This window comes from Thamnophis elegans, chromosome 15, assembly GCF_009769535.1.
Source record: "Thamnophis elegans isolate rThaEle1 chromosome 15, rThaEle1.pri, whole genome shotgun sequence".
Lineage (NCBI taxonomy): Eukaryota > Metazoa > Chordata > Lepidosauria > Squamata > Colubridae > Thamnophis > Thamnophis elegans.
In genome coordinates, this window is record NC_045555.1 from 47,462,220 (window position 1) to 47,489,958 (window position 27,739).

General features: G+C 42.0%; 1 protein-coding gene across 1 annotated transcript in view; it reads left to right on the top strand.

The window, feature by feature from the left end:
* LOC116518368 (DNA nucleotidylexotransferase-like) overlaps positions 1–27,739 on the top strand; it is a 61,963-nt gene that overhangs the window by 7,090 nt on the left and 27,134 nt on the right. The window contains exon 4 of the mRNA XM_032231701.1: positions 27,360–27,623. Coding sequence (XP_032087592.1) covers positions 27,360–27,623 — 264 coding nt within the window. The remainder of the gene's footprint in view (positions 1–27,359; positions 27,624–27,739) is intronic.

Genomic DNA, 27,739 nt, shown 5'->3' on the forward strand with positions numbered 1-27,739 from the left:
AGCCGACGCTACTCGGAGAAGGCCCACCCTGTGCGATCTTATTGGGCGCTGAGAGGTATATGGCAGGAGGCGGTCACGGAGATATCCAGGCTAGAAACGAAGCAGTTGTAGGTTCTAATGGACAGATGAGTGATCTTGGGCCAGTCAATTTCTCTCAAACCAGCTCACCTCACAGGGTGGGGACAATAAGAGGTGGAATTCAGCCAGTTCTCTCTGGTTCTGGCGAACCGGTAGCTGCGGGAGGCTCTGCCCACCCGCCATGATGTAATGTGTAATCTTCTGCTCATGCGCAGAAGGTGGTATGCATGGGCAGAAGGTGGCACACGCACACACATTTGTGAACTGGTAGGGAAGGTAAGTGAATCCCGCCACTGGGTGGAAGGTGTGTTGTATATGTTTGCCACCTTGAGTTATTTGTAAAAATAATATTGGCAAGGTATAAGGAAACAAATAAACACACCTGACTTCCTAGTGAGCATTATGGACATAATTTGTTTTCTTTTCAATCCTCATCCAGGGAAATGTTTTACATTTTTCAATATTAAAAAAAAAAAATGAACCATGCTGAAAAGTAATACTTAAGTCTTAGAGAACCGGTTTTTTTTTTATTTCCAACCTCAGCAAAAGAATCATTGTAATAAAATAGAAACGACAGATAGCTACAGCTACTCAAAATAAAGGAAAAGGCTAGTTGGAAAATGTAAGGGAACACTTTGGTAGAGGTGTATGAATGGAATAAATACCTGTGCCAGGTGGCAGGATGTTGGTGTTTTACAGAGGTGGTATTCAGCTGTTTCCAGTTCTGGAGAACCGGTAGCAGAAATTTGAGCCGAGGTAGCGCAGTGGTTAGGGGGCAGTACTGCAGCCACTTCAGCTGACTGTTATCTGCAGTTCAGCGGTTCTAATCTCACCGGCTCAAGGTTGACTCAGTCTTCCATACTTTCGAGGTGGGTAAAATGAGGACCCGGATTGTTGGGGGCGATAGGCTGACTCTGTAAACCGCTTAGAGAGGGCTGAAAGCCCTATGAAGCGGTATATAAGTCTAACTGCTATTGCTATTGCTATTTTGAGTAGTTCGGAGAACCGGTAAATGCCACCTCTGACTGGCCCCGCCTCTGGCTCCCAAGTCCCAGCTGATTGGGAGGGAATGGGGATTTTGCAGTTTCCTTCCCCTGGAGTGGGGAGGGAATGGAGATTTTACAATATCCTTCCCATGCCACGCCCACCAAGCCACTCCATGCCCACCAAGCCATGCCACGCCCACCAAAATCTCCATTCCCTCCCCACTCCAGGAGAAGGAAACTGCAAAATCTCCATTCCCTCCTCACTCCAGGGGAAGGAAACTGCAAAATCTCCATTCCCTCCTCACTCCAGGGGAAGGAAACTGCAAAATCTCCATTCCTTCCTCACTCCAGGGGAAGGAAACTGCAAAATCTCCATTCCCACCCCTCTCTGGGGCCAGTCAGATGAGGGTATTTACTGGTTCTCTGAACTACTCAAAATTTCTGCTACTGGTTTTCCAGAACTGGTCAGAACCTGCTGAATAACCACCTCTGAGTTAAAGGTGGTATAAAAACATCAATTAAAATGAGAGTAAATCAAGGTCTGTAACGAAGGTCTCTGAGTGAGATTGTTGTGAAAAACATATCCATTCAAAATCCATCTTGCAGTGATTCTACAGTTTGATCAGTCCTCAAAGGAAGAACCGTATATCTCCTGAACAACTAGGATACACACCAATTATACTGGAAGTGCATGCAAAACAACATTATAAGCTTCAAGGCCCATTTTCGGCATTCCCTAAGAGATAAACACACAACGATTGTTACATTTAATGTGACACAAGTGCACTACTTTCTCTACAATTCAGGTTTTTCTTCTTCCCATTGCATTGCCCACAAGTCTGCTGAGTTTGCCTTCTGAAAAACATGATCGAGTAACAGCCCATTATATGTTACCAGGAGAATAGCTCATTATGTTTTCAAACACAACAGAACAATAACAGAATAACAGAGTTGGAAGGGACTTGGGAGGTCTTCTAGTCCAATGATGGCTAACCTTTTTCTAAAAGTGTGCCAAAATTGTGTGCAGATGCACCATTGTGCATGCATGCATGCCCACCCACCTGTGCATGTGCACACAACCCCCCTGTGCATGCACGACCCCCCCCTGCATGTGTGTGCTCCCCCCTGCATGGGGGGAGTTTTCACCCTCCCCAGGATCTGGAGGCTTTCCTGAAGCCTGGGGAGGGCGAAAACTAGTGGTGGGTTTCAAATATTTTTAGAGCCTCTTCTGTAGGTGTGGCCTGCTTGGTGGGAGTGGCCTCCTGGCCATGTGACCGGGCGGGAGTGGCTTACCTGCCATGTGACTGAGTGGGAGTGGCTTGGAAGTCATGTGACTGGGTGGGCGTGGCTTGTAAACTTGTAAAATGTGGTGAAACTCACTTAACAACGCTTTTGCTTAGCAACCAAAATATTGGCTCAAAAAATCTGGCATTTGAAGCGTGCAAGTCTTAAAGCTGTCAAGTTACAAGACCCTCGCACCCCTAACCCTTTAGGAAAAAAAAACCCAGGGGTGTTCAAACTTGACAGATTTAAGACTTGTGGACTTCAACTCCCAGAATTCCTCCTCCACTCACCTTGGCTCAGGAACTCTGGCATTTGAAGCACGCAAGTCTTCAAGCTGTCAAGTTACAAGACCCTTGCACCCCTAACCCTTTAGAAAAAAAACCCCAGGGGTGTTCAAAGTTGACAGCTTTAAGACTTGTGGACTTCAACTCCCAGAATTCCTCTTCTCGCTCTTCATCTTGATGATATGCGGACGGGCAGGGGGAGGGAGCTGGAACCGGTTCTAAATGGCACTGTAGATTTGTGGAACCTCTTCTGTAGAAGAGGTTAGAACTGACAGGAACCCACCCCTGGTGAAAACGGCCGCCCACGGCCCTCCGTTTCCCCCCTCCCCAGTTTCCTGAACTCCTTGTTTGCCCATTGAGCCATTTTTGGCTTCAGGAAAGCCTCCAGGGCCTGGGGAGGAGAAAAACGACCCAATGGTCCAACCAGAACTTCGGGAAAGAACTTCAGGTGGCCTGTTGGGCCTGTTTTTCACTGTCCCTAGGCTCTGGAGGCTTTCTTGAAGCCTGGGGTGGGCGTAAACGGTCTTCTCTGGCCCTCCACAAGGCCGAAAATCAGCGGAGAGCTGCCATGACGGCAAACATGGCTCCACCTGTCACCTGTGGCATGTGTGTGCCATATGTTCGCCATCACAGTTCTAGTCCGACCCCCTGTTCAAGCAGGAAACTCTACATCCCTTCAGACAAATGTTTGCCCAATCTCTTATTAAAGATGGTTAAATTTTTTTCCACGGATAAATACGATCCAAAGGTGGAAATCCAGAATGTGCGATATCAAAACCAGATGGTAGACCATCCAAAACGGGGCATGAAAAAAAAATAAATAAGATGATACTCTTTTCACGTTGGGTTGTGATCTTCACAATTCCCATCATGTAATCCGGGGCCCAATTTTTAGTAACTTCATATGGATTTCTTTTTTTAAAAAAATCATCTCAGTCCTAAATAGCGTGGCTGAAAGTGTTTGCTTCGAGAACAATTTATTTAAAAAAAAACAAATCAAAAAGCGAAGCAAAGAAGAATACTTTTCTAGCCTTTTTGGGGAGCTGAAGAAAACAAAGCATCTTTCATGGAAAGCACTTTCATACTTTTGACAGCAAGCCTCTCTCTGTATTTAACTCTTCTTTTCTGCTTTTGTACAGCCGCTTCAAAGCCTAAAATGCATCAAAAAAAGTTCTGGCTGAGGTCACACGTTGACTTCCTTTCATCTGCTTTCTGGAGAAAGCATTCCACAGTATTTGATTTGTAAACGGCAGTTAAACCCCCCCCCAGCCCCCCCCCCCCCCACCTTCCCATGGGCCCAATAGTTTGGAAGAATTTATTCCTCTCAGTTGGAAGTTTAACATTACCAAACCCTCCTAAAGGCTGTTGAAAACAAATGGAGTAAGTCAACACTACGATGCATTTTGATGTAGCATCACTGGGGGAGAAGTGAGTCTGGGAAGACCCCCCCCCCTCCTTCTTTTAACTTAAAAGGGAAATAAATAAGATAAGTTGCATGGTAGTCCATAGAGTATTTTGTACAATAATCTTAAAGCCTGTTTCATGGGCCTTATCAGATGATTTTAATGTAGTTTGTAATGTTGAAATGAGACGTATGGATGTATGCATATATACAAACACACTCACACACACACACACACTCTCACACTCTCACACACTCACACACACTCTCTCTCTCTCACGCACACAGGGGGGAAAAAGAGATAGCACAGTTATTTATCTGATGTGATATTTCAATGTGCAGATGAAGATAGAATTAGAACGTTAGTGGAATCCTACTGCTGATAAATCACATCGCTTCCCTATTGGCTGTGCTGTTGTGCAATTTTTCCAACACATTGGAAATCTTCGAGGTGAAAAACTATACGTTTAAGAAAGACAGTGGACAGATCTTAGGTATATTCCAAAGGTGCTTTTACAAGAGGCAACTGGACTTTCTGGGTTTTTTTTTTTTGAAGGCGTTTTGCTTCTCATCCAAGAAGTTTCTTCAGCTCTGAGCTGGAAACTTCTTGGATGAGAAGTAAAACACCTTCAAAGAAAAAAACAGAAAGTCCAGTTGCCTCTTGTAAAAGCCTCTTTTGGGACAACCATGACCTGGATGACTGGGAATCTCCAAGGCAGCGAACAAACCTATTTCCCTTCCTCCTTCTGTTTTCCTCACTATAATAACTTGTGAGATGAATTGCGCTGAGAAACAGTGAATAGGAGAGGTGGGTTTCTGCTGGCATTACTGCCATTTCGGTGTGAGTGTGTGTGTATTTGCACATAATAGCAATAGCAGCTAGACTTATATACCGCTTCATAGGGCTTTCAGCCCTCTCTAAGCGGTTTACAGAGTCAGCATATCGCCCCCAACAACAATCCAGGTCCTCATTTTACCCACCTCGGAAGGATGGAAGGCTGAGTCAACCTTGAGCCCGTGAGATTAGAACCGCCGAACTGCAGATAACAGTCAGCTGAAGTGGCCTGCAGCACTGCACTCTAACCACTGCACCACCTTGGCTCTTGGAGGGGGGGCGGGTGGGCCAAACAAGCCACAGTTCCGGTACGGTGGCCGCTTCTCCCGGCTACTACCAGTACAGCCGTACTAGGCTGTACTTCCCAGAACCCACCACTACACCAAACTACTACTGGTTCAGCCGAACTGGTCCAAACCGGTAGGAACCCACCACTGGTGTCTAGTCTAAAATTAGGCAGTAGTCTTTCACACCTGTGGCAGGATTAGAACTCACAGTCTCTTGGTTTCTAGCTTGGTGCCTTAACCACTGGCCCAAACTGGCTACAGGTAGCCCTCAACTTATGACTACAGTTGAGCCAATATTTATGTTGCTAAATGAGAGATTTGTTATTGGCCCATTTTATAACCTTTCCGGCCACAGTTGTTAAGTCAATCACTGCAGTTGTTAAGCTAGTAACCTGGTTGTTAAGTGAATGTGGTATTCCCATTAACTTTGCTTGTCACAACAGTTGATCACAAGACTCCAAAACACCGCAACTGCCATACATATGAGCCAGTTGCCAAGTATCCAAATTTTGAACACGTGACCTTGGGGATGTTGCAATAATCGTCAGTGTGTGAAAAACAGCCATAAGTCACTTTTTTCAGCGCCATTGCAACTTTGAACTGTCATTAAATGAATGGTTGTAAGTCAAGGACTACCTGTATTTAGATCAAACTGGTTCTATGTATGAATGTTATTTATTCTAAGCCTAGTGGCAATATCATAATTTTAAATATATATTTTTTCCAAATATGTACAATATCATTTTAAAAAACCCAACACTCCTTTTTTTATTCAACTTTTCTTGCTGGTTTGGAATGGTTAGCAAATATATGAAAACAATCAAAACTATAGAACAATGCAAATGGTAATTTAACCTTTTGTTGTCAGAACATCTGAATACCTGCTATATTTAAACTGTTTTGTCCCAGGCCATCTGTGTTCTTCCAGTATTTTAATATTTCATATTAGATTAACTTGATTCTCAGTAAAAATGACTGCGTGGTTTTTTTAAAGCCACGAAAGGAAGAATAGATGTGGGCAAAATAAATTAACACACAGCTGCAACATAAAACACAACCACCATCACAAATATTATAATTTAACAGAGATATTTTCTCCGATCAATTGTTCAACTAGAACACTGTCTTTTTTGAATTGTGGGTTTGTATGCTAAAACATACAATATACTATATCTATATAGTAACCATCAAAAAGGTAGGCACTGTGTAAATAAACAATCATTCCAAAGTATCTGGCCAGGAAGGCCAATGATGGAAGGTCCAGAGCAATGAAATAACATTGAAATAAATCTCCAACTTTGAGCTTCTCCCATGACTAATTCAAGTTTTGGTCCTTAGGCTGAGCAACTTCCTTGTCAGAATCCCTGAATGATTCCCTTACCCTGCTTGTTTTGTTTTGTTCCCCCATTTCATCAACTGATCCCTAAATACTGGTTTAGCTTAATTAACACATTGCCTTGCTGCTTGTCAGCCCTGCTAAGCAAACCAGACAGAATAACAGAGTTGGAAGGAACTTTAGAGGTCCTCTAGACTGAGAGGACCTCTAGAATATCAGCATATCTTAAAGACCATTCAAACGAGAGATATAAACGAGACTGGAAAAAATGGATCGATTACATACAAAATAAATATGGGACTAAGAAATTCGAGATAGGACAGAACTTTACCTCCTCAGCAGTGGCTACGCTGTCTTGAGAACTTTAGCAATAGCAATAGCAATAGCAGTTAGACTTATATACCGCTTCATAGGGCTTTCAGCCCTCTCTAAGCGGTTTACAGAGTCAGCATATCGCCCCCCACAGTCTGGGTCCTCATTTCACCCACCTCGGAAGGATGGAAGGCTGAGTCAACCTTGAGCCGGTGAGATTTGAACAGCCGAACTGCAGAACTAGCAGTCAGCTGAAGTAGCCTGCAGTGCTGCATTTAACCACTGCGCCACCTCGGCTCTCTTAAAGTGGAAGTCCACACATTTGGAGACTTGGAAATTGTGGAAAGGAATGCCACGCAAAGGATCTACACATGGAAAAGGGGGCAGTTGATATAGCACAGGAGGAAAAAAAAAATGCACAATGAAATTACCCTATTGGCCTGTTTATCTGTATGGCTGTGCAATTAGCCTTTTCCTCCATTTCCCAGGCTTCATTTCTCAAAGGCAACATTGATTTGCATTCTTCAGCTGCATGCAAGCTTTTAGCTCTGAACAACAACAACAAAAAATATATGGAGCATAATATCAAATAATAGCCAATGAAAGTCAATGCCAGATCCAGATCTGCATAATGCCTTTCATTTTGTAAGCTCAGTCCTTGGCTCAGTCCAAATCAATATCCTGAATCCTATTGAAAAATCTATAGACTTTTAGCTATTGTCTTCAAAGTACTCCAGAACACAACATACACCCCCCCACTCCCCACCCCCACCCCCCACACCTCTTTAAGAGCTCTAAATTTCACCCTCCGAGTATCTTACATGAGAACACTACAGAAATGCAGGAAGGGTTTCTCTCATTCAAGGCAATTGTATTCAGTTGCAAAATATGTTATGTTCAGCAAGAAGGAAAGCTATTTTTTTTTTTTGCAATCCATTCATCCATCCATTATTTATTTATTAAAATCATGTTCATTACACCAATTCAAATGATCTACCTGGCTAATAAACTATACACATTGCAACACCCATAAAATCAACCAAATATTAAACTCTTTATTGAGTTTGCATTGTCTTCCATTAAATGCCCTGCATTAATCTGCTAGCTAGGCCTCGATGGGCAAATTGTAAATTCTCTCTTGGTTAAATTATATAGGTCAAGGCAGATTCGATTTGGAGAAGATAATAAGGACCCAGACAATATATCTCTTCATAGCTATATGAAATAGTACCTTGAACTGGACCACAACTCCTATAAGTAGACAATGAAGCTTTTGCAGAATAAGCCTCATTCTACTTTTCCTAGTTCCATCATAATAAAATAATTTCATTCGGTTGAGAGTATGTGGAATGTTGAGATCTAAGGTGTAATTCTGCACAATTCAATTCTTATTGTATTACGGTGGTCACCGATTGAAGTTGTTTTGTTCTTCTACGTAGTGGTGAGATTCGAATAATTTAACAACTGGTTCTCGGCCCTAATGACCAGTCGGGTAAGTGTGGCTCGGTGTTCATGTGACTGGGTGGGGGTGGCCAACTCAACATCACTCACGTCAATGGGAGCTTCGCTTAAGTTGTCACAATGTAATAAGGGTTAACCGGAGAGGCATTTTCTGTAATCAGGGCAATAAAGACCAGGCTAGAAACAACATTGTTTCTAACAATTGTAATGCGCTCTACATGGGGCTGCCCTTGAAGAGTGTTCGAAGACTCCAGTTAGTCCAGAATGCAGCCGCGCGAGCGATTGTGGGTGCACCAAGGTACACCCACGTTACACCTATCCTCCGCGAGCTGCACTGGCTACCTATTAGTCTCCGAATCCGCTTCAAGGTGCTGGTCGTTACCTATAAAGCCCTACATGGCATCGGACCTGGGTACCTGAGAGACCGCCTCCTGCCGATTACCGCTCTCAGACCAATTAGATCTCACAGGTTAGGTCTCCTCCGGATTCCATCCGCCAGCCAATGTCGGCTGGAGACTCCCCGGGGGAGAGCCTTCTCTGTTGCAGCTCCGGCCCTCTGGAACGATCTCCCTGTGGAGATCCGGACCCTTACTACCCTCCCGGCCTTCCGCAAAGCCACCAAGTCCTGGCTGTTCCAGCAGGCCGGGGGGTCTAAGAAACATCTACCTCCACGGAAATTGTGAATGTTGTCTTTGTTTTTAATATGTTGTCTTTGTCTCATTCCCCCCTTTCCCTTGTCTTTTGTGAGCCACCCGGAGTCCTCCGGGAGTGGGTGGCATACAAGATAGATAAATAAATAAATAAATAAATAAATAAATAAATAAATAAATAACACCAGAATGTTTCCTTCCTTCCTTCCTTCCTTCCTTCCTTCCTTACAGGATTAACCCTGTAAAGTGGGAAAAAAATGAAAATAGATTTCTTCCAACAACCAGTTCTCTGGATTGCTTAGAAAGTTAACAACCCATTCTCCTGAATAGGTGCGAACTGGCTGAATCCCACCACTAGGATAAGGATGGGCAATTATGGCAACTTTGCGACCTGTGGACTTCAACTCCCAGAATTCCCTAGGTTGTAAAGATGCCATACCTGCCCACTTCTCTTTGTAGGAAAAGATATATAAATTATTTTTATATACTTTACTAGAATGGAATCACACACACACACACATACACATCCTATCTGTATTATCGTGCTTCTGTCTCTCTGTCTCTCTCTCTCTCTCTCTCTCTTATCCATGTAGTTCACTACAACATATTTTAATTAGCCAAACAGGCTCCCAAACCACATTAGAAGTAAGACCGCCTCTACTTTCAAATTTATAGCCTGCATTAGAAAATTCCAAGGGAAGAAAAGGGGCTGAAAAAAAAGGAGGAAATACACTCAAGGGTCCGTTGTTAAAAGACAGAGCTCTTATGACCAATTGAAAGGTCAACAGTTCAGGTCACTGATGCTCTGCCTGCCAACTAGGTGGCAGTTGGAGAGAACTGGAGGCAGCCGATGATTTAGCAGAGGTAATGGCTTTTTTTCGTATTTCTTTCTGCTCTGCAGCCTGGTGGACTCACTGCCAGGGAGATCATATCTGCGGGGAGCCAAAGGCAGCTGATCAATCAGGAAAGTGATGAAATAGCTCGGCTGCCTCTGCAGCTGAAATGGTTGGTAGCCACAGGATGGTAATATGGAGCCTCAAGTAGGAGACGCTTCAGCTACCTTGCTGCGTTCCCACCAATCTGTAGCCAAAACACACAGACACACACACACTCACACACACACGACACATGCCTGCATTCAGCCTCACTGGAATCCCTGCACCCCCTTATTTGTGTTATAAATAGTTGTTCAGTTATTTGTCTGGAAACCTGCACTGCATATCGGACATTAATACAATCGAGAGAGTCCAGAGATATTTCACGAGAAGAGTCCTCCACTCCTCTGCTCACAACGGAATACCTTACGCCACCAAGCTTGAAATTTTGGGCTTGGACAACTTAGAACGATGCCACCTTCGGTCTGGCCTGAGCGTAGTACATAAAATTATCTGCTACAACGTCCTACCTGTCAATGACTACTTCAGCTTCAACCGCAACAATACACAAGCACACAATAGATACAAACTCAAGGTAAACCTCTCCAAACCTGATTGCAGAAAATACGACTTCAGCAACAGAGTGCTGGAATGCTCTACCTGACTCTGTGGTTTCATCCACAAACTCCCATAACTTTAGTTTGAGTTTGAGTTTCGTTTTATTTATATGCCGCCCTATTCCCTGCGGGACTCAGGGCGGTGCACAAACCCAAGGAGGGAAAGGGAAACACAAAAACTACAAATACAAGGCATTTAAAAACAACCAACAGCCACATGATTCGAGAGGGGAAGGGAACTCATCGACCCCAGGTCTGCCGACACAGCCAGGTTTTAACGGCTTTTTGGAAGGCCTGGAGAGAGGTGAGGGTCCGAATCTCTGCGGGGAGTTCGCTCCAAAGGGCCGGAGCTGCCACAGAGAAGGCCCTCCCCCGGGTAGTGGCCAGATGACATTGGCTGGTAGACGGAACCCGGAGGAGGCCAACCCTGTGTGATCTAATGGGTCTGTGGGAGGTAATTGGCAGCAGGCGGTCTCTCAGGTACCCAGGTCCAATACCATGAAGGGCTTTATAAGTTACAACTAGCACCTTGAAGTGTATCCGGAGACTGATCGGTAACCAGTGCAGCTCGCGGAGGATAGGTGTAACGTGGGTGTACCGAGGTGCACCCACAATTGCTTGCGTGGCTGCATTCTGGATGCGCTGAAGTCTCCGAATGCTCTTCAAGGGCTGCCCCATGTAGAGCGCATTGCAGTAGTCCAGTCTTCTTTAATCTTAGACTGTCTACTGTTGACCTCAACCCATTCCTAAGAGGTCTGTAAGGGGCGTGCACCAATGTGCCTACCTTCCCTGTCCTACTGTCCCCACTAATTCATATCCATTTCCTGTATTCATAATCACGTTTATACTTATATCTGTTATATTATACATGTTTGACAAAATAAAACAAACAAACAAATAAATAAATGGTAATACAGCCTCAAGTAGGAGATCCTTCAGTTAGTTACCTTGCTGCACTTTGTTCCCTCCAATCTGTAGCGCATACATGCACGCACATACACACACACACACACACAGACAGACACACACACACACATGACAGGAGACATGCCTGCATTCAGCCTCACTGGAATTCCTGCACCCCCTTATTTGTGCTATAAATAGTGGTTCAGTTATTGCTACATCAGAATTTTTAGCCTGGTGTGATTCCAATTGGGTTTCAAACCTTAACGTTTACAAAATTTGTGATAACCAAAACGTGGAATTTAGACAGATTTTTCTTAATTCTTCCTCTTCCTCACCTCAAATGAACATTGAGCCGAGGTGGCGCAGTGGGTAGAGTGCAAAAATGCAGGCTACTTCAGCTGACTGCTATCTGCAGTTCGGCGGTTCAAATCTCACCGGCTCAAGTTTGACTCAGCCTTCCATCCTTCCGAGGTGGGTAAAATGAGGACCCGGATTGTTGGGGCGATAAGCTGACTCTCTAAACCGCTTAGAGAGGGCTGAAAGCCCGATGAAGCGGTATATAAGTCTAACTGCTATTGCTATTGCTATCCTTGGAGATACTCAACATGAATACACATTAATCAGGCATTAACAAGAAGGAGGAGAAAATGTTTCCTGTCTGAAAAATCCAGCAATCACAAACATTGCTTTTCTAGTCATTTTAGTAGGATTGCTAATACCAACTGTAGTAGCCTTTCTCTTTTCTCTTTTCTTTTCTCTTTCTTTCCCCAATCTAAAAATGAAGTAACAGAAAATCAATTTTGAACAAGGCTGTGATTAGTCACTGAAAAAATATATATAATTGAAATGACATTTTTAAGCTTTTAAGATTTACACATTAGATGGACCCTGAAATTATGCCATTTGTAATTTTTCCAGCCTAATAATTTCCCCTTGTTCCTGTTGCTAGAACTGTAGTTTCCTGTTACATGTAACTAGTCTCACTCTTACCAACTGATTTAGCATCTGTCTAAAGATAAATACGTTTGTGCTCGTTAAGCTCAGCTAGAAGGCAGTTCTAGATTAGCTCTGCAGCTTGGCTTCAAAATAAGCAGAATTCAGACCTAAAAAATGGAAGCAAATCCAATTTGGATAGTGCAGGATAGCACACTAAAGTGTAGAATAGAATTGAATTGTTCAGAATCCTGGATAGAACAGAGTCTAAAATATTCTTCTCACCTGTTGCTTCAGTTAAGTATGCATTTTTTTTATTTTCTTGCATCAGCAAAATAGTATATATGTAGGAGATGATCAGGCTGAGCCTGAGGGAGGGGTTAAATGTGTCATCAGTCATGAGCCACTGCACACCCACAAGAGATTTAAGTCCAACCCACTTTGGATGCTTTCTTAATTCCCACTCATTTCCCTTGACTGCTAGTAGCTCAGGTTCTTGTAGAGAGCTTAAGTTCGCAATAAACCTTCATACTCATTTGCATTGCCTGAATCTCCTTGATTTCCCTGGCACTTGACATTATATAGGATATTGAGAATTAATCACAATCAGCCCAGAGACAAGAACTTTCGTTGCTAGAAGGTCAAGCGAAGTGCTCCGCCTGTTTGAATATACCACATACCTCCCAACGGCCAATAAGATCTCACAAGTTGGGCCTTCTCCGGGTGCCGTTGACCGGACAATGCCGGCTGGCGGCCCCTCAGCCCCCCCTGTAGCTGCTCCGGCCCTGTGGAACGATCTACCTGTAGAGATCCGGACCCTTCCCACTCTCTCGGCCTTCCGAAAAGCCACTAAAATCTGGCTGTTCCGGCAGGCCTGGGGCTGTTGACTTCATAGCAATAGCAATAGCAATAGCAGTTAGACTTATATACCGCTTCATAGGGCTTTCAGCCCTCTCTAAGCGGTTTACAGAGTCAGCATATTGCCCCCAACAGTCTGGGTGCTCATTTTACCCACCTCGGAAGGATGGAAGGCTGAGTCAACCTTGAGCCTGGTGAGATTTGAACCGCCGAACTGCAGATAACAGTCAGCTGAAGTAGCCTGCAGTACTGCACTCTACCCACTGCGCCACCTCGGCTTCATGAATGAGGTCCAGTCCCATCTAGACTGAATGTATGGTGTGTTATTTTAAACTTGTTCCTCTTTTCTATTCTTAACTTTTTATCTTTTATTTTGTTTTTGTAAGCCGCCCGGAGTCCTACGGGATAGGGCGGCACATAAATTTATTAAAATTCCAAAAAGTTCCAAGTTCAATCCCGACCTTCAGTGCATATATTCTCTACTATTGGAATAGCAAGTCCTTATCGACTCCCTGAATAGCAAAAGAAGAAAGGGCCATTCAAGTGTCCAAGGGTGTTAAACTTAAAGTTTGATGGCCAGATCTGGCCCACAGGGTGGGAACGCCCTGGAAACAGGAAATGACTGGCCCCTGGTTCCTCTGACAGTGAAAATGGAGCAGAAGGTTGCAGGAGGTCAGCCGTATGATCACATGCCTTCATGTAGAATGTCTGTCCAAATAATTTCTAGATTAAGGATGGCGCTAACTTGATGCTGGCAGGTGATTTTTTTTCTCTTCCATATATGACTTTGTTTTTACCATTGTGGACTGAATAACACCCAAGAATGCCGAATGAGAATGGCATGGTAACTTCATCGATACTGACCGATGAAGCCGAGGTGGTGCAGTGGTTAGAGTGCAGCACTGCAGGCTACTTTAGCTGACTGCTAGTTCGGCAGTTCGGCGGTTCAAATCTCACCGGCTCAGGGTTGACTCAGCCTTCCATCCTTCCGAGGTGGGTAAAATGAGGACCCGGATTGTTGTTGGGGGCGATATGCTGACTCTGTAAACTGCTTAGAGAGGGCTGAAACCCCTATGAAGCGGTATATAAGTCTAACTGCTATTGCTATTGCTATTGACTAATTTCTGTGTGTTCTGCTTTTCAAAGCATTCACTTTAGAAAGGCTTAACAGAAGGAAAAATAAGCATGTGCCGGAGGGGGGGGGGACACACTTCATATTTTCACTGTTCATTTTTAAATGCCTCAGACTGAAGGAACTTAAAATACTTGCATGAAATCAGAGGTGGAATTCAGCAGATTCTGACCAGTTCTGGAGAACCGGTAGCGGAAATTTTGAGTAGTTTGGAGAACCGGCAAATACCACCTCTGGCTGGCCCTGCCCTCATCTATTCTCTGCCTCCTGAGTCCCACCTGATCAGCAGGGAATGGGGATTTTGCAGTATCCTTCCCTTGCCGCGCCCACCAAGCCACGCCCACCAAGCCATGTCATGCCCACCAAGCCACGCCCACAGAACCGGCAGTAAAACTTTTTGAATCCTACCACTGCATGAAACCAAACTGAAGGAACGTTAGGTGATATAAATACAAAATTTAAATCCTTTAAACCAAAATAATTGTTATAAATAAGGAAAATGATTTCCCTTTCCCTCATAATGTTAAGAAGCAGTCTTAAGAGTCTAGGAAAAGACCTTTTGTCTTACAAAGAGCACTTGTATCTGACTCCTTCATCAACGCTGAAATAAATTAATAAATCCCTGCATGTTGCTTTATCCACCATCAAAAATAAGAGTTGATGCCTGCAAAATCAGCCGAGGGTGCTATTTATTTGATCCCCAGTAGCCTGCAACGTTCAGATTAGACCTTCTTACAATTTCCACAGCTAACTGCTTGGCTAAAAAGATCAAGAGTGCAGCTTGGGAATCGCCGTTTCAGCTGCATGAATGCAATACAAGGGACTTGTCCAGAGCCTCATCAAATCAGATTAATCAGAAAGGTTGTCCCAATGGATCTAGCCCTGGGCCTTGATTTCTATTTAAAAAACGGCATTTCAAGTTGGAGTCGAATTTTTATTACTTGCTGAAGTCAGCACCTGTGTCATTGCTGCTTAAGTGCAAAAAAGAAAACATTGATACCTCTGTCTGCAGTCTGCTGGTCTTTATGGGTCTCCCTACTTGCCTTCCCCAAGCTGCGGAGCCTTCTAATGGTGGGAAAGCTATAAAGAATAACTTAAGAGGTATTTTATTCCCGAAAATGGCCTCCCTCATCACATTTCCTACTTAGCACGAGCTGTTAATTCTGAAACCCTCCATGGGAGTCAGTGGTGAGTTTCAAAAAAATTTCGAACCTACTCTGTGGGTGTGGCCTCCTTTGTGGGAGTGGCTTGCTGGCCATGTGACCTGGTGGGAGTGGCTTGTCGGCCATGTGTGTTCTCTCTCTCTCTCTCTCTCTCTCTCTCTCCTTCGTTCCTTTTGTCTCTCTGTCCCTTTTTCCTTTTTTTCTTTCATCTCTCTCTCACTTTTTCCTTCTTTTTTCTTTTTTTTTCTTTCTTTCTTCCTTTCTTTCTCTTTCTCTGTGTGTGTGTGTGTTTGTGTGTGAGTGTGAGTGGTGGGTTTCAAAATTTTTTGGAACCTCTTCTGTAGGTGTGACCTGCTTTCCAGGTCCACTGGTGGAACCTCTTCTAACCGGTTCGGTAGATTTGACGAACCGGTTCTACTGAACTGGTGCGGACTGGTTGGAACCCACCTCTGATGGGAGTTGATCTTATTTAACCAGGAAGGGAAAGTTGAGTATTTCGTCTGAGCATTAATGCTAACTTACTTAATGGGCTATAATTACCTACAATGATCCAGCAGGAAAAGAATACTCTCTAGATAAACCCAAGTCACAAAACTAAAAGATTTGTGGAAAGAGCGAGCTCTATGTATGAAGGTTTTGATTTATCATTTTCTTGTGTGGATTGCATGATTTATACACCTCTAAGACACTGAGCTTGTTGATCAGAAAGGTTGGCAGTTTGGCGGTTCGAATCCCTAGGGCCACTTAATGGAGTGAGCTCCCATTATTTGTCCAACTTCTGCCAACCTAGCAGCTCCAAAGCATGTAAAAAATGCAAGTAGACAAATAGGAACCACCTTTGGTGGGAAGGTAACAGCGTTCCGTGCACCTTTGGCGTTTAGTCATGCCGGCCACATGACTACGGAGACGTCTTCGGACAGCGCTGGCTCTTCGGCTTTGATATTTCTGCACTGAAGACAAATGGAAAGAATTTGTTCAACCTTACACTGAGTTCTTATCTTTCTTTAATATCCATTTGCTTCTATTTTCATCCAATCATTTCTCTACTACTTCTGATACAATATTGTTCTTTGCTGAATTTAATAGTCTTAATGATATGCCTTTATGAAAATGATATGCCCTTATAAAAAATCCCCTTTTATATCACTATACCATTCAAGTAATATTTGTTCTTCTCCTTTCCATTATTTCAATAAAGCTTTCTTCTTTTTAATAGCTAGCTCCTTTAATGTAGCTTGTTCACCATTTTTAGTGACCTCTTGAAATTCACGCAAATGTGCATAAATTGTATTATTGTGGATTTAAATAATCTGAAGCATTCCGGAGAGATCTGACCTTGTTGATTTTCTCTTTCAACTTACATTTTACCAAACCTCTCGTTTGAAAGAAGATACCTCCTTCAAATCAAATAGAATTGCAATGGCTTCATTGCAGTTTTAATCCTGCGTATAAAATAAATTTGGTCGCTATAAAATAATTGCTTCTAATCAGTTTAACAATACTGATGTGGCCCACCAGCAAAGCTGGCAGCAGAATCAGACAGTGAGGAGGGTTGGGGAGGAACCTGGGCCAGTCCTGGAGTCTGGGGAAGGCTCGGATGAGGGCTCTGTGTCGGAGGCAGAGAGGGGGCCAGAGCCGTATGCCAGTTATCAGCTGCCTTGAGAGTCAGACATCAGTGAGGCAGACGAACAGCTGGAGCCTGTTCCCAGTGTGTGCATGTGCAGAGCTGCCAGATGAAGGGAACAGCTAAAGAACAGGGGTCAATTTGGGAGTAAGACCACAGGTGAATGAGGAATGGCCCCTCCCAGAGGAAATAAAAGAGGAGGGAAAGGGGAATGGAGTTTGCAGGAGACAATTAATTCACTTAATTGGTTTGTGACTCTCAGAGACTCCTTGCCAAGTTTTGCAGATCTCGGCCTGTCAGCTCTCCAAGCCAGATAAGGTCTGTGACTGTAAATGGTAAATGGTAAATGGTAAATTTATTTATAGGCCGCCCTTTTCCCTGGGGGGACTCAGGGCGGCTTACAACAGATAGGGCGGGAAGACACACAATGACATATATAAATAACATATAATTAAAATAAAAGCAACATTCATTCATCATTCGGGTGGGGACAGACTATAATCTTTAACCCCAGGCCTGACGGGATAGCCAGATCTTGAGGGCTGTGCGGAAGGTCTGGAGGGTGGTGAGAGTACGAATCTCCACAGGGAGATCGTTCCAAAGGGTCGGAGCTACTACTGAAAAGGCTCTCCTCCGCGTAGTTGCCAGTCGACACTGACTGGCAGATGGAACTCGGAGGAGGCCCAATCTGTGTGACCTAATAGGTCGCAGGGAGGTAATTGGTAAATCCTCCCTCGAAAGACTTTGCTGGATGTGAATGAGCAGAATGAGCAGTAAATTAATAAAAGGGATTTTTGTTGGGACAAGGAGTTGCTTCCTGCTCTTAGGAAGCCGAACAAATACTTATATATCAAAAAGGTATGGGTACCATTTACAGTTAAATCTAGGATTACCTGCTCGGTCAGTTTTATGACTAACCATTCTTAGGCAGAGTTGCTTACATATTTTTAATTTTACAACAAACGGAAAAAATAGGTATAAAGTATCTTTAAGTGTTAATGGACATTATAAATATCAACTTGAAATTCCTATGGTCATATCAGACCAACAGAATAGATTAGTGCTGTCATACTCGTGACCCACGGGCCGGGTGCGTCACACTCTGGCCATGCCGAGGTGGCGCAGTGGTTAGAGTGCAGTTCTGCAGGCCACTTCAGCTGATTGTTATCTGCAGTTCGGCTGTTCAAATCTCACCGGCTCAAGGTTGACTCAGCCTTCCATCCTTCCGAGGTGGGTGAAATGAGGACCCAGACTGTGGGGGCGATATGCTGACTCTGTAAACCGCTTAGAGAGGGCTGAAAGCCCTATGAAACGGTATATAAGTCTAACTGCTATTGCTATTGCTATTGCTATTGCTATTGCTATTGCTATTGCTATTGCTATTGCTATTGCTATTGCTATTGCTATCTATCTATCTATCTATCTATCTATCTATCTATCTATCTATCTATCTATCTATCTATCTATCATCTACCTATCTTCTATATCTATCTTATCTATTATCTATCCATCCAAGGCTCAAGGTTGACTCAGCCTTCCATCCTTCCGAGGTGGGTGAAATGAGGACCCAGACTGTGGGGGCGATATGCTGACTCTGTAAACCGCTTAGAGAGGGCTGAGAGATCTAGGAAGCGGTATATAAGTCTAACTGCTATTGCTATTGCTATGCCCACGTCCAGGGGGAAAAATCGTGAAACGTCATGTGATGCTGCTGTGATGCTGTGAGTTTGACACCACTGGAATAGATCCATTAAAATAGTAAAATACGTTGGCTTTCAACAGTTCTTTGCCTTTTGATTAATGAGATAAACAAACAGACAGACATATACACATACTGCGAATTCTTGCCTGCTTTTGCTCGATATCCCCAATTTTGCCAATTTTTAAAAATGTTTTCAACATTTTATGCTCGTGATATTGAGTTTCATGTATGCTTGCTCTGATCTGAACATAGTGATTGACTGGAAATGCACTTGTTACAAATTACACTGGAAATTACCTATAGTATTTTTCCCAACACCCTTAACACATTCATTCTTCCTTCATACAGTATATTGGGTTTGTGACTTGATCTTCATTCAAGTAACCTCTTTTGTCCTGAATCACTCATTGTTGTAATCAATCAACATACATTCAGAATCCAATCATTCTGGACTCTATCTCTGCTTTGTTTTATCGCATACTCTTCATAAGTATCATTTCTCATTATATACAACTGACTTTTATGTTTCTCTTGACTTATCCACCCCGATGTTTTTATATAACAGTAAGCAGAATGACATTTTTCCACCCACACATTTTCATCTATTTCGATAAACACTCATACCGTACAACCAATCGCCTACCGCCGAATCTCTTTTTTAATCACATTTACTGTGCATTTTTCCATTTTAATGATTTTTCCATCCACCTTTCCATTTTAATAAACGTTTTAGTAAAATATACAAAACCATCCACTGTTCTTGTTTTTCACCATCTGAATATAACTTTTCCCTGTCAAAAATATACAACCGCCTTGACTTTTGATACACCAACCTTCAAATTCATATTCCTAGTCACAGTAGGTACCTACCTATCTAATATTTGCAGCAAATCACCGAATCTCTCATCTAACAATGCAAATTATCTATATTCAAAAAGTAGACTCTTCCAACTTCACAAGTCCGTGATTCTCGCATCCATTTATTTCTCAATGGTCTGCTGAAGAGCAAAAATCTGGCTTGCAAATTTTCTGCCTGTCAGAAAAGCAGACTGCAATTCCAAATTTTGCACGCTGTCGCCTTCTGTAGCCTTTCAATCAGAAGTCTGGCTTGACCTTCCCAGGCACACTTAGCAAACTAATTCCTCTCACTTGTATATTCAATGTGTGTGTGTGTGTTATATGTGTGTGTATGTGTATATTTAGGCATGCATATGTCTGTGTGTGTATATGTTGTGAATGTATGTATAAAAGTAAAGGTTCCCCTCTCACATATGTGCTAGTCGTTCCTGACTCTAGGGGTGGTGCTCACCTCTGTTTGAAAGCCGAAGAGCCAGCGCTGTCCAAAGACATCTCCGTGGTCATGTGGCTGGTGTGACTAAATGCCAAAGGCACACGGAACACTGTTCCCTTCCCACCAAAGGTGGTCCTTATTTTTCTACTTGCATTTTTTTACATGCTTTTGAACTGCTAGGTTGGCAGAAGCTGTTACATGGCACTAGGGATTCGAACCGCTGAATTGCTGACCTTTCTAATCAATAAGCTCACCGCCTACATACATGTATGTACAGGGCGGGGCATAACCTTTTCCTAGGGGGTCACAGCAAGATCGACAGCAGTTTACAACTTCCGCGACACCTCATTTTAAAGCCCATAAAAAACTGAATTGAATGAGCTATTAAATGTTAAATTTGCTTTAAGAATGGCTGGAAAATTCGATTCGGAAGAACAAAGGATCATTGACAGAATAAAATGCATTGCCTTTCGAGAGGCTTGCGATGCTGGAGCCAGATCTCAATTCGCCAGATCTCAATCCGGCAGAGAACATTGGGGCCATAATTAAGGATGAAGTGGAAGCTCTGATGATTCAGGAGCAAGGTCAAAATCGATATTCGGTTGAAACTTTGAGAATGAATTTGGAAACTGTGTTGAAAAATCTGGAAAATCGAACGGAACTGTTTGAAGATTTGTTGTGTTCTTATCCACCTCGTTTGAATGCTGTTCGAAGGGCTAATGGTGGTCATACTGACTATTAAATCATGTCAATAAACTCAGTTTTTGATGGGCTTTCGAATGGTGTATGAATTATTTGTGTTGTTATTACAAGTGTTGCTGTGACCCCCTAGGAAAAGGTTATGCCCCGCCCTGTATGTATGTATATGTGTGTGTATGTATGTATATGTGTGTGTGTGTGTGTGTGTGTGTGTGTATGTATGTATGTATGTATGTATGTATATATATAGGATTTTTACAACCCCCGGTATGCCCAAATATGGGAGGAAGGTCACTACTTCCATTCTCTGTCCTTCGGCTCGTCATAAGAGACCATCCAGGCAGAAACCCAATATTTTTACTGTTGCCTTTTTGTTACATTTTGTTGTATTTGTGCTGATAAATAAATCTATTAAATCTAATAGATACCTTTCACCCTGGCCTGGCTGATAATGGATAAGAGCCTGTGGCCTAATGGCTAAGATGTCTGCCTAGTATGTAATATAGCCCAGGTTCAAATCCCAGTAAGGGTATGGCTAGCTGATGAGAGCTAAATAGCTTGAAATAGATCTATACTAGTCTCCCTTTATTTATTTATCAGCACAAATACAACAACATATATATATATATATATATATATATATATATATATATATATATATATATATATATATATATATACACACACACACACACACACACACACACACATATGTAGATAGATATATGTACATATAAATACATATATGTATGTGTGTGTGTGTATACACATACATACATGTATTGTGTCACAACCCCTGGTATGCCCAAATATGGGAGGAGGCATACTGCTTCCTTTCTCTGTCTATCGGCTCATCACAAGAGACCATCACGACAGAAAGCCAATATTTTTACTGTTGCCTTTTTTACATTTGTGTTGCATTTGTGCTGATAAATCAATAAAGGGAGACTAGTATAGATCTATTTCAAGCTATTTAGCTCTCATCAGCTAGCCATACCCTTACTGGGATTCGAACCTGGGCTGTATTATATATCAGGCAGTTATATTAGCCCTTAAGCCACAGCCTCTCCTCCTTTATCAGCTAGGCCAGGGAAATAGGTATGTATTGTGTCACAACCCCTGGTATGCCCAAACATGTATACACACACACAACCACACACACACAACCACAACCACACACACGCACACACACTGCATATCGTAGTGAGAGGAAATAGTTTTTTATATTTCTTGTTTTTATGTGTCTTTGAGTCGAAGTTGACTCCTGGTAACTGCCTGGATTCGTTCCCTGCGGTTCTTTTTCCATGGGGGGAAAAATTATCAGGCACAGATGCAGCCTTCAGAGATACATTAAACAAATTGCACAGCCACTCCATAAGCAAAACGTATTCATTTTCTTTTCTTTTTTTTTACTATTTCTCCAATTATTCTTTCTAAACCTGGAGCCCTATCATTTTTCAACGTTCTTGAGACTTTTATGACTTTATTTTCATAATTTTTTTTTCTTGGACACGAAGATTTATAGCATTCATTTCTGCTTCATTCCTCCACACATCCCGAGCATTCTCATACATATCTCCAAAATAGTCCTTCTAGCGTCCTCTTGCTTCAATTTTCATCCCCAATCATTCTGTCCTTTTTATTTTTTATTTTATTCATTCCGCTTAGAGGCTCCTGGCTTGTCTCTCTTCATCCACTTCCAAAATATTTCTTTTTTTTCCCCTCTCGCTTTTCATTGACATTGCTCTGCACTTTCTCTCTTTTAATTTTAACAGTCCCTTGCTCTTCTCTAACGACATTCTTTGCAATTATCTTCTTCCTTATATACACGTAGCGCAATATTGTTCTTTGATATTCATTTTTTTCCAGAAATCCTTCTTTTACGTGATTTTTTTCCCCCCATCCTCATTTACACCCATCTTTCATCCCCCTCCCACTATCAGTCTTCCAAGCATTCTTTTTCATATTTCACATCAGGGTAATTCCACACACTTCTTATTTTCCACTCTATTCTGGGTGTAATAGAGTACACATCTTCCCTTTATTCTATTGGAACTTTAACCTACCATCTACAATATCTGCATTTTTCCTCTATTTTTTCCAATTGTTCAGCATTCACTCTGTTTTTGTTAATTTCTTTCATATTTTTCCCCCCAAGTCTCATTCTTGACTCTACCAAAAATGATCTGTCCCAGATTCAGAATATCTCATCACCTTTGCAATCCTTCACTAATTCTCTCAGCCCTTTATCCTAAACTCTTAAATCAATCATGCCCTGTGTTCAATTCAGGGTGGTTGAAGGTTTTTCATCGTTGTTGTTGTGGTGGTATATGTATGAATAGATTGATGCTTAAACTATGGCATAAAACAAGCAGTCATTTTTTTTTAAATCACCATTCTCATTCATTCTTGGGTCTCTGCAAAATTCTTCTTTTCTTTTTCATCTAGCTCCAACTCATGCGTTTCTGTCAGCCTGCAAAATAATCTTTTCCCTAGATCTCATTCACTCAGAACGTTGCACCGTTTTCTGCAAAACTCACCCCCCTATTTTTCATTATTCATTAGAGTAAAACATGTAACTGATGTCAGCCTATGAATTCCGTCTTTCTTAATACAGGCAGTCCTCATTTTACAAGAGTTGATTTAGTGACTGTCCACAGTTAAAATGGCACTGAAAAACCATCTTTCACCCTTACAACCATTCCACTTTATGACGGTTGCAGTGTGCCAGGCTCATGTAGCAATAGCAATAGCAGTTAGACTTATATACCACTTCATAGGGCTTTCAGCCCTCTCTAAGCGGTTTACAGAGTCAGCAGATCGCCCCCCACAGTCTGGGTCCTCATTTCACCCACCTCGGAAGGATGGAAGGCTGAGACAACCTTGAGCCGGTGAGATTTGAACTGCCAAACTGCAGAACTGCAGTCAACTGAAATGGCTGCAGTACTGCACTCTAACCACTGCGCCACCTCGGCTCTTCTTCATGTGATCATCCTTTCTAACCTTCTGAAAAACAAAGTGAATGAGAAAAGCCAGAGTCATTTAATAACCGTGTTGCTAACTTAACAACTGCAGTGATTCATAACTTTGGCAAGGAAGGACATTAAATGTGGGAAAACTCACTTAACAATGGTGTCACTTAGGAACAGAGATTTTGGACACATTGTAAGTTAAGGACTACCTACACATGTTGTACCGACTCATACTTTGTGACATATGCTTTGGTTCTTTCATTTATAATCAAAACTTCACATCCACATCTGTTCTGACCCCCCTTCTTCGCTCATTAACAGACAACAGGCAGACAGACTTTATCAGTCTCGGCTCACGCTGGCTGTGAGCCCAAAATAAACATAAATAAAGTCTCTGGCAAAAAAAGGTTACGGAGCAGAATGCAAAAACAAAGAGCTCTTACAGCAAAACCAGGTTTACAGAAAGAAAGCAAATCACTTCTCCACGTGTCCCTTTGAATCAAGGTTACAGAAAGCAAATCACTTATCCAAGTGCCTCTCACAAACAAACCACGACCGATGAACGACAAACCACGAACGAACGAGTGAACATTGACTTCTGCAACCAGGGCGTGGCACCATCAGTCCTTTTGTCTCCAGAAGACGACACTAACAAGCCCCAGCTGCATTGTTACTCCTGCATCCCGACTCAACTCACAGCAAACTTCTGCTGAGTCACAACACACATCCATATTTTTATCATTAAATGCATCCCACAAATAAGGCTGCCTTTATTCAGATTTCTCCCCTTCTCCTACAATCAAATAAACAAGCTGATCTCCTTTCCTTTGTTAATTCGTATCTTCTCCTATATTCCTAGTTGGTTATCACAGACAATCCATAATATTGGCTTATCACCCATAAGTTAATCAACTCTGTCGCATAACACTTTTTAATGAAGTTGTAGTTTATAAACATGCTCATGCCACATTCAGCAGTCTCTGCTTTTGGTAAAAACAATTACTGTCATTTGCCGTAAAAGAATTAGGCTTAAGAAAAAAAGGAAGCCCAAATTTTGCCCCAAATATGTTCCTGCTATTCCATTCATGCTAGAATCTGTAACCTATACTCTCCTTTCAAGCCAACCCACTGTTGCCTGCAATCTAGCAACTAAACAGTTTGTGCAGTGTATTGACACACACTCAGGAAGTTCCAATGCAACAGAAGACAAGCATTAATTTTTAATTAATGTCCCCTGTCTAAGTATGACTACGTTTATACGGAAAGCTGTAAGTATTTGTAGAATGCAAACTTTGTAGGCCTTCTGTAACAGAATAGTGGCAAGCTATATTGTTTCTTCTAAATTTTAAATATGAAAAACATGGATAGAAGCTTTGGCTCAGGTATTAGAAAAATATACAGCTGCTTTTTGAATTGTGATATGTGGGAGTAACATGAATCTTAGCTATTAATATATAGTAACTTCACTTTCCACGTTTTTGCGTAAATAATCTTTGCCACCGTATTAAGGGCTTAAAACTCCAGGATGTCCTGCTTATAATCCCATAATGTGCTGGGTAACTTTGATGGTAAACTATGGACTTCATTTTTCGTCTTGTATATAAGCTCTACAAGATGATGTAGAAAAAAATACTGTATTTTCTTGACTGCTACATCAAAAGGTGTTCTCTTTTGTGATTGTAATGTTTGATCTGGAATGTGATCAGTTAGGATCACATCCCGCACCGTGAAGACATTTTCATATTTGCTCAAGTAGAAATCTTCTACTCATCAAAACATGAAAGGCGATACGTGAATAATTTCTGAAAAACCATTTTAGCATAGTTATAAACTCTCAAGTTACTAAAGCTCCAATCCTTACAATGATAGTGCAGAACTGCTGTTCACAAATCACATGATTGTCAAAAGCCTCCATTGGAAAGAGAGAACCCTATGGAGATCAATGTAATACTTTTGTCTCTAACTTCATATTTATTTAGGGAATGCTGACAATGTTAGAAGAACGTTTTCTTAGTAAGATTTTTTTTGCAATACATATTTTTGAAATTCTGTTGCATCCAAGCCTCCCAAATAAAAATGAATTAGTCTTAAGACTCTCTGCAAAAGATTTTTTTGAAATAGATAATAACGATATAATGAAAAACTGATTCATCTATGAATTGAATACTCTAGAATTTTTTGCTTAAAAAAGGATAAGGATAACAACGATTTTATGTATACTTGATAGAGGATTGGTGATATAATGTATAACCTTAAGAACATATTACAATGATATCTTGTTGTTGATAAATAATTTTAATAAGGGAAGAATTAAAAATATATATATGCAGTGACTATTTAGAATATTTTGTTGAAAAATGAAGGAATAACATTTCTGTTTGAAAGTATGAGGTACAAGGATAACAATGAATATAAGCATACCTGATAGTTGATTGGTGGAATTATGTATAATGGAAAATAGTGATGGTTGGTCAAAAAAATCTTTTCTTTCACATGGGGATTATATAAAGGTATATTGTTATCAAATAGATAATCAAGAATGTAAGGGAACTATGAATTATTGGGGAAAAAATAATACTAATCGTAATTGAACATATACCGTACAATGAAAGTGAGATATTTAGTTATACTAGATGAAAGATCTGAGATGGTAAATGTTATTCGAGAATATGGATGTTAAAATACCTGTAACCAAACGACATGCTCTATGTGATGATGCTTTTTTTGTGTGTTTGTGTATGTGTTGTCTGTGTAATAAAAATAAAAATGTATATATATAAAAAAACAAAAGATTTTTTCAACCCACATTGTTGCTGTGGCATATGTATGTGCTTTGAGACGTACGGGTTGAATACCGTCTTTTTTCGGAGTATAAGATGCACTTCTCCCCCAAAAGAGGGTGAAAATTTGGGTGCGTCTTATACGCTGAGTGTAGCCCCACCCACCACTGGCCCCCACCCTTTGGCCTCTGCCTCCCAGCAATTTGCCTCCTTGCAGCAAACAGCCTGTTCAGTTTCAGCCTGATTAGCACAAGCAGCTGATTGTTGGTTGGATCGGCCTCCCAACGATCAGCTGTTCAGGCTGCAGGGATTGCCATTGCCTATTGCCGCCTCTGCGCATCCTATTTTCGCCCCCCACATCCCATTTTTGTCCTGTGCATGCCCCATTTTCAGCCTCCACATGTCCCATTTTCCATCCATTCCGATCCCCGCTGCCCGCAACGGCGGAAAATGGGGCTTATGGCAAAGTGGAATATCATCTCCTCCTCCAATATTTCCACACAATTTCAGTCTTAGGAGGCAAGGGCTAAGATTGATCCAAAGTCACGTAATGTATCTTAGAGCCGGGGTGGCGCAGTGGTTAAATGCAGCACTGCAGGCTACTTCAGCTGACTGCAGTTCTGCAGTTCGGCGGTTCTAATCTCACCGGCTCAAGGTTGACTCATCCTTCCATCCTTCCGAGGTGGGTAAAATGAGGACCCGGATTGTTGTTGGGGGCGATATGCTGACTCTGTAAACCGCTTAGAGAGGGCTGAAAGCCCTGTGAAGCGGTATATAAGTCTAACTGCTATTGCTATTGCTATCTTCATGCTGAGGACAACTTAATGCAAACAGCAACAATCACCTCACATTGGCTCTCAGCATAAATAATGCTAAATGTGTTTCCTTCTAGGAATTGCTCTTATATTGTGATCTGATTGAGTCAACGTTTGAAAATACAAAGTTGCCAAGCAGAAACGTCGACGCTTTAGATCATTTCCAGAAGTGCTTTGCAATTTTAAAAGTCCACAAGGAAAGCGTGAACAGAGGAAGCACCATCCAATCAAAGCTTTTTGCTGACGAAGGAGCGAGAGACTGGAAAGCGATTCGTGTGGATCTGGTTGTTACTCCTTTTCAACATTATGCTTTTGCTCTCTTAGGATGGACGGGATCTAGGGTAAATAACTTCCTTTCCTCCTGTTTATATTCCTATCCTAGCTTGTATAAGACAATTGCAGTGCCATACACTTAAAAAAAAGGGTTCATTTCTTTGGCTTACCACGTGTATATTAA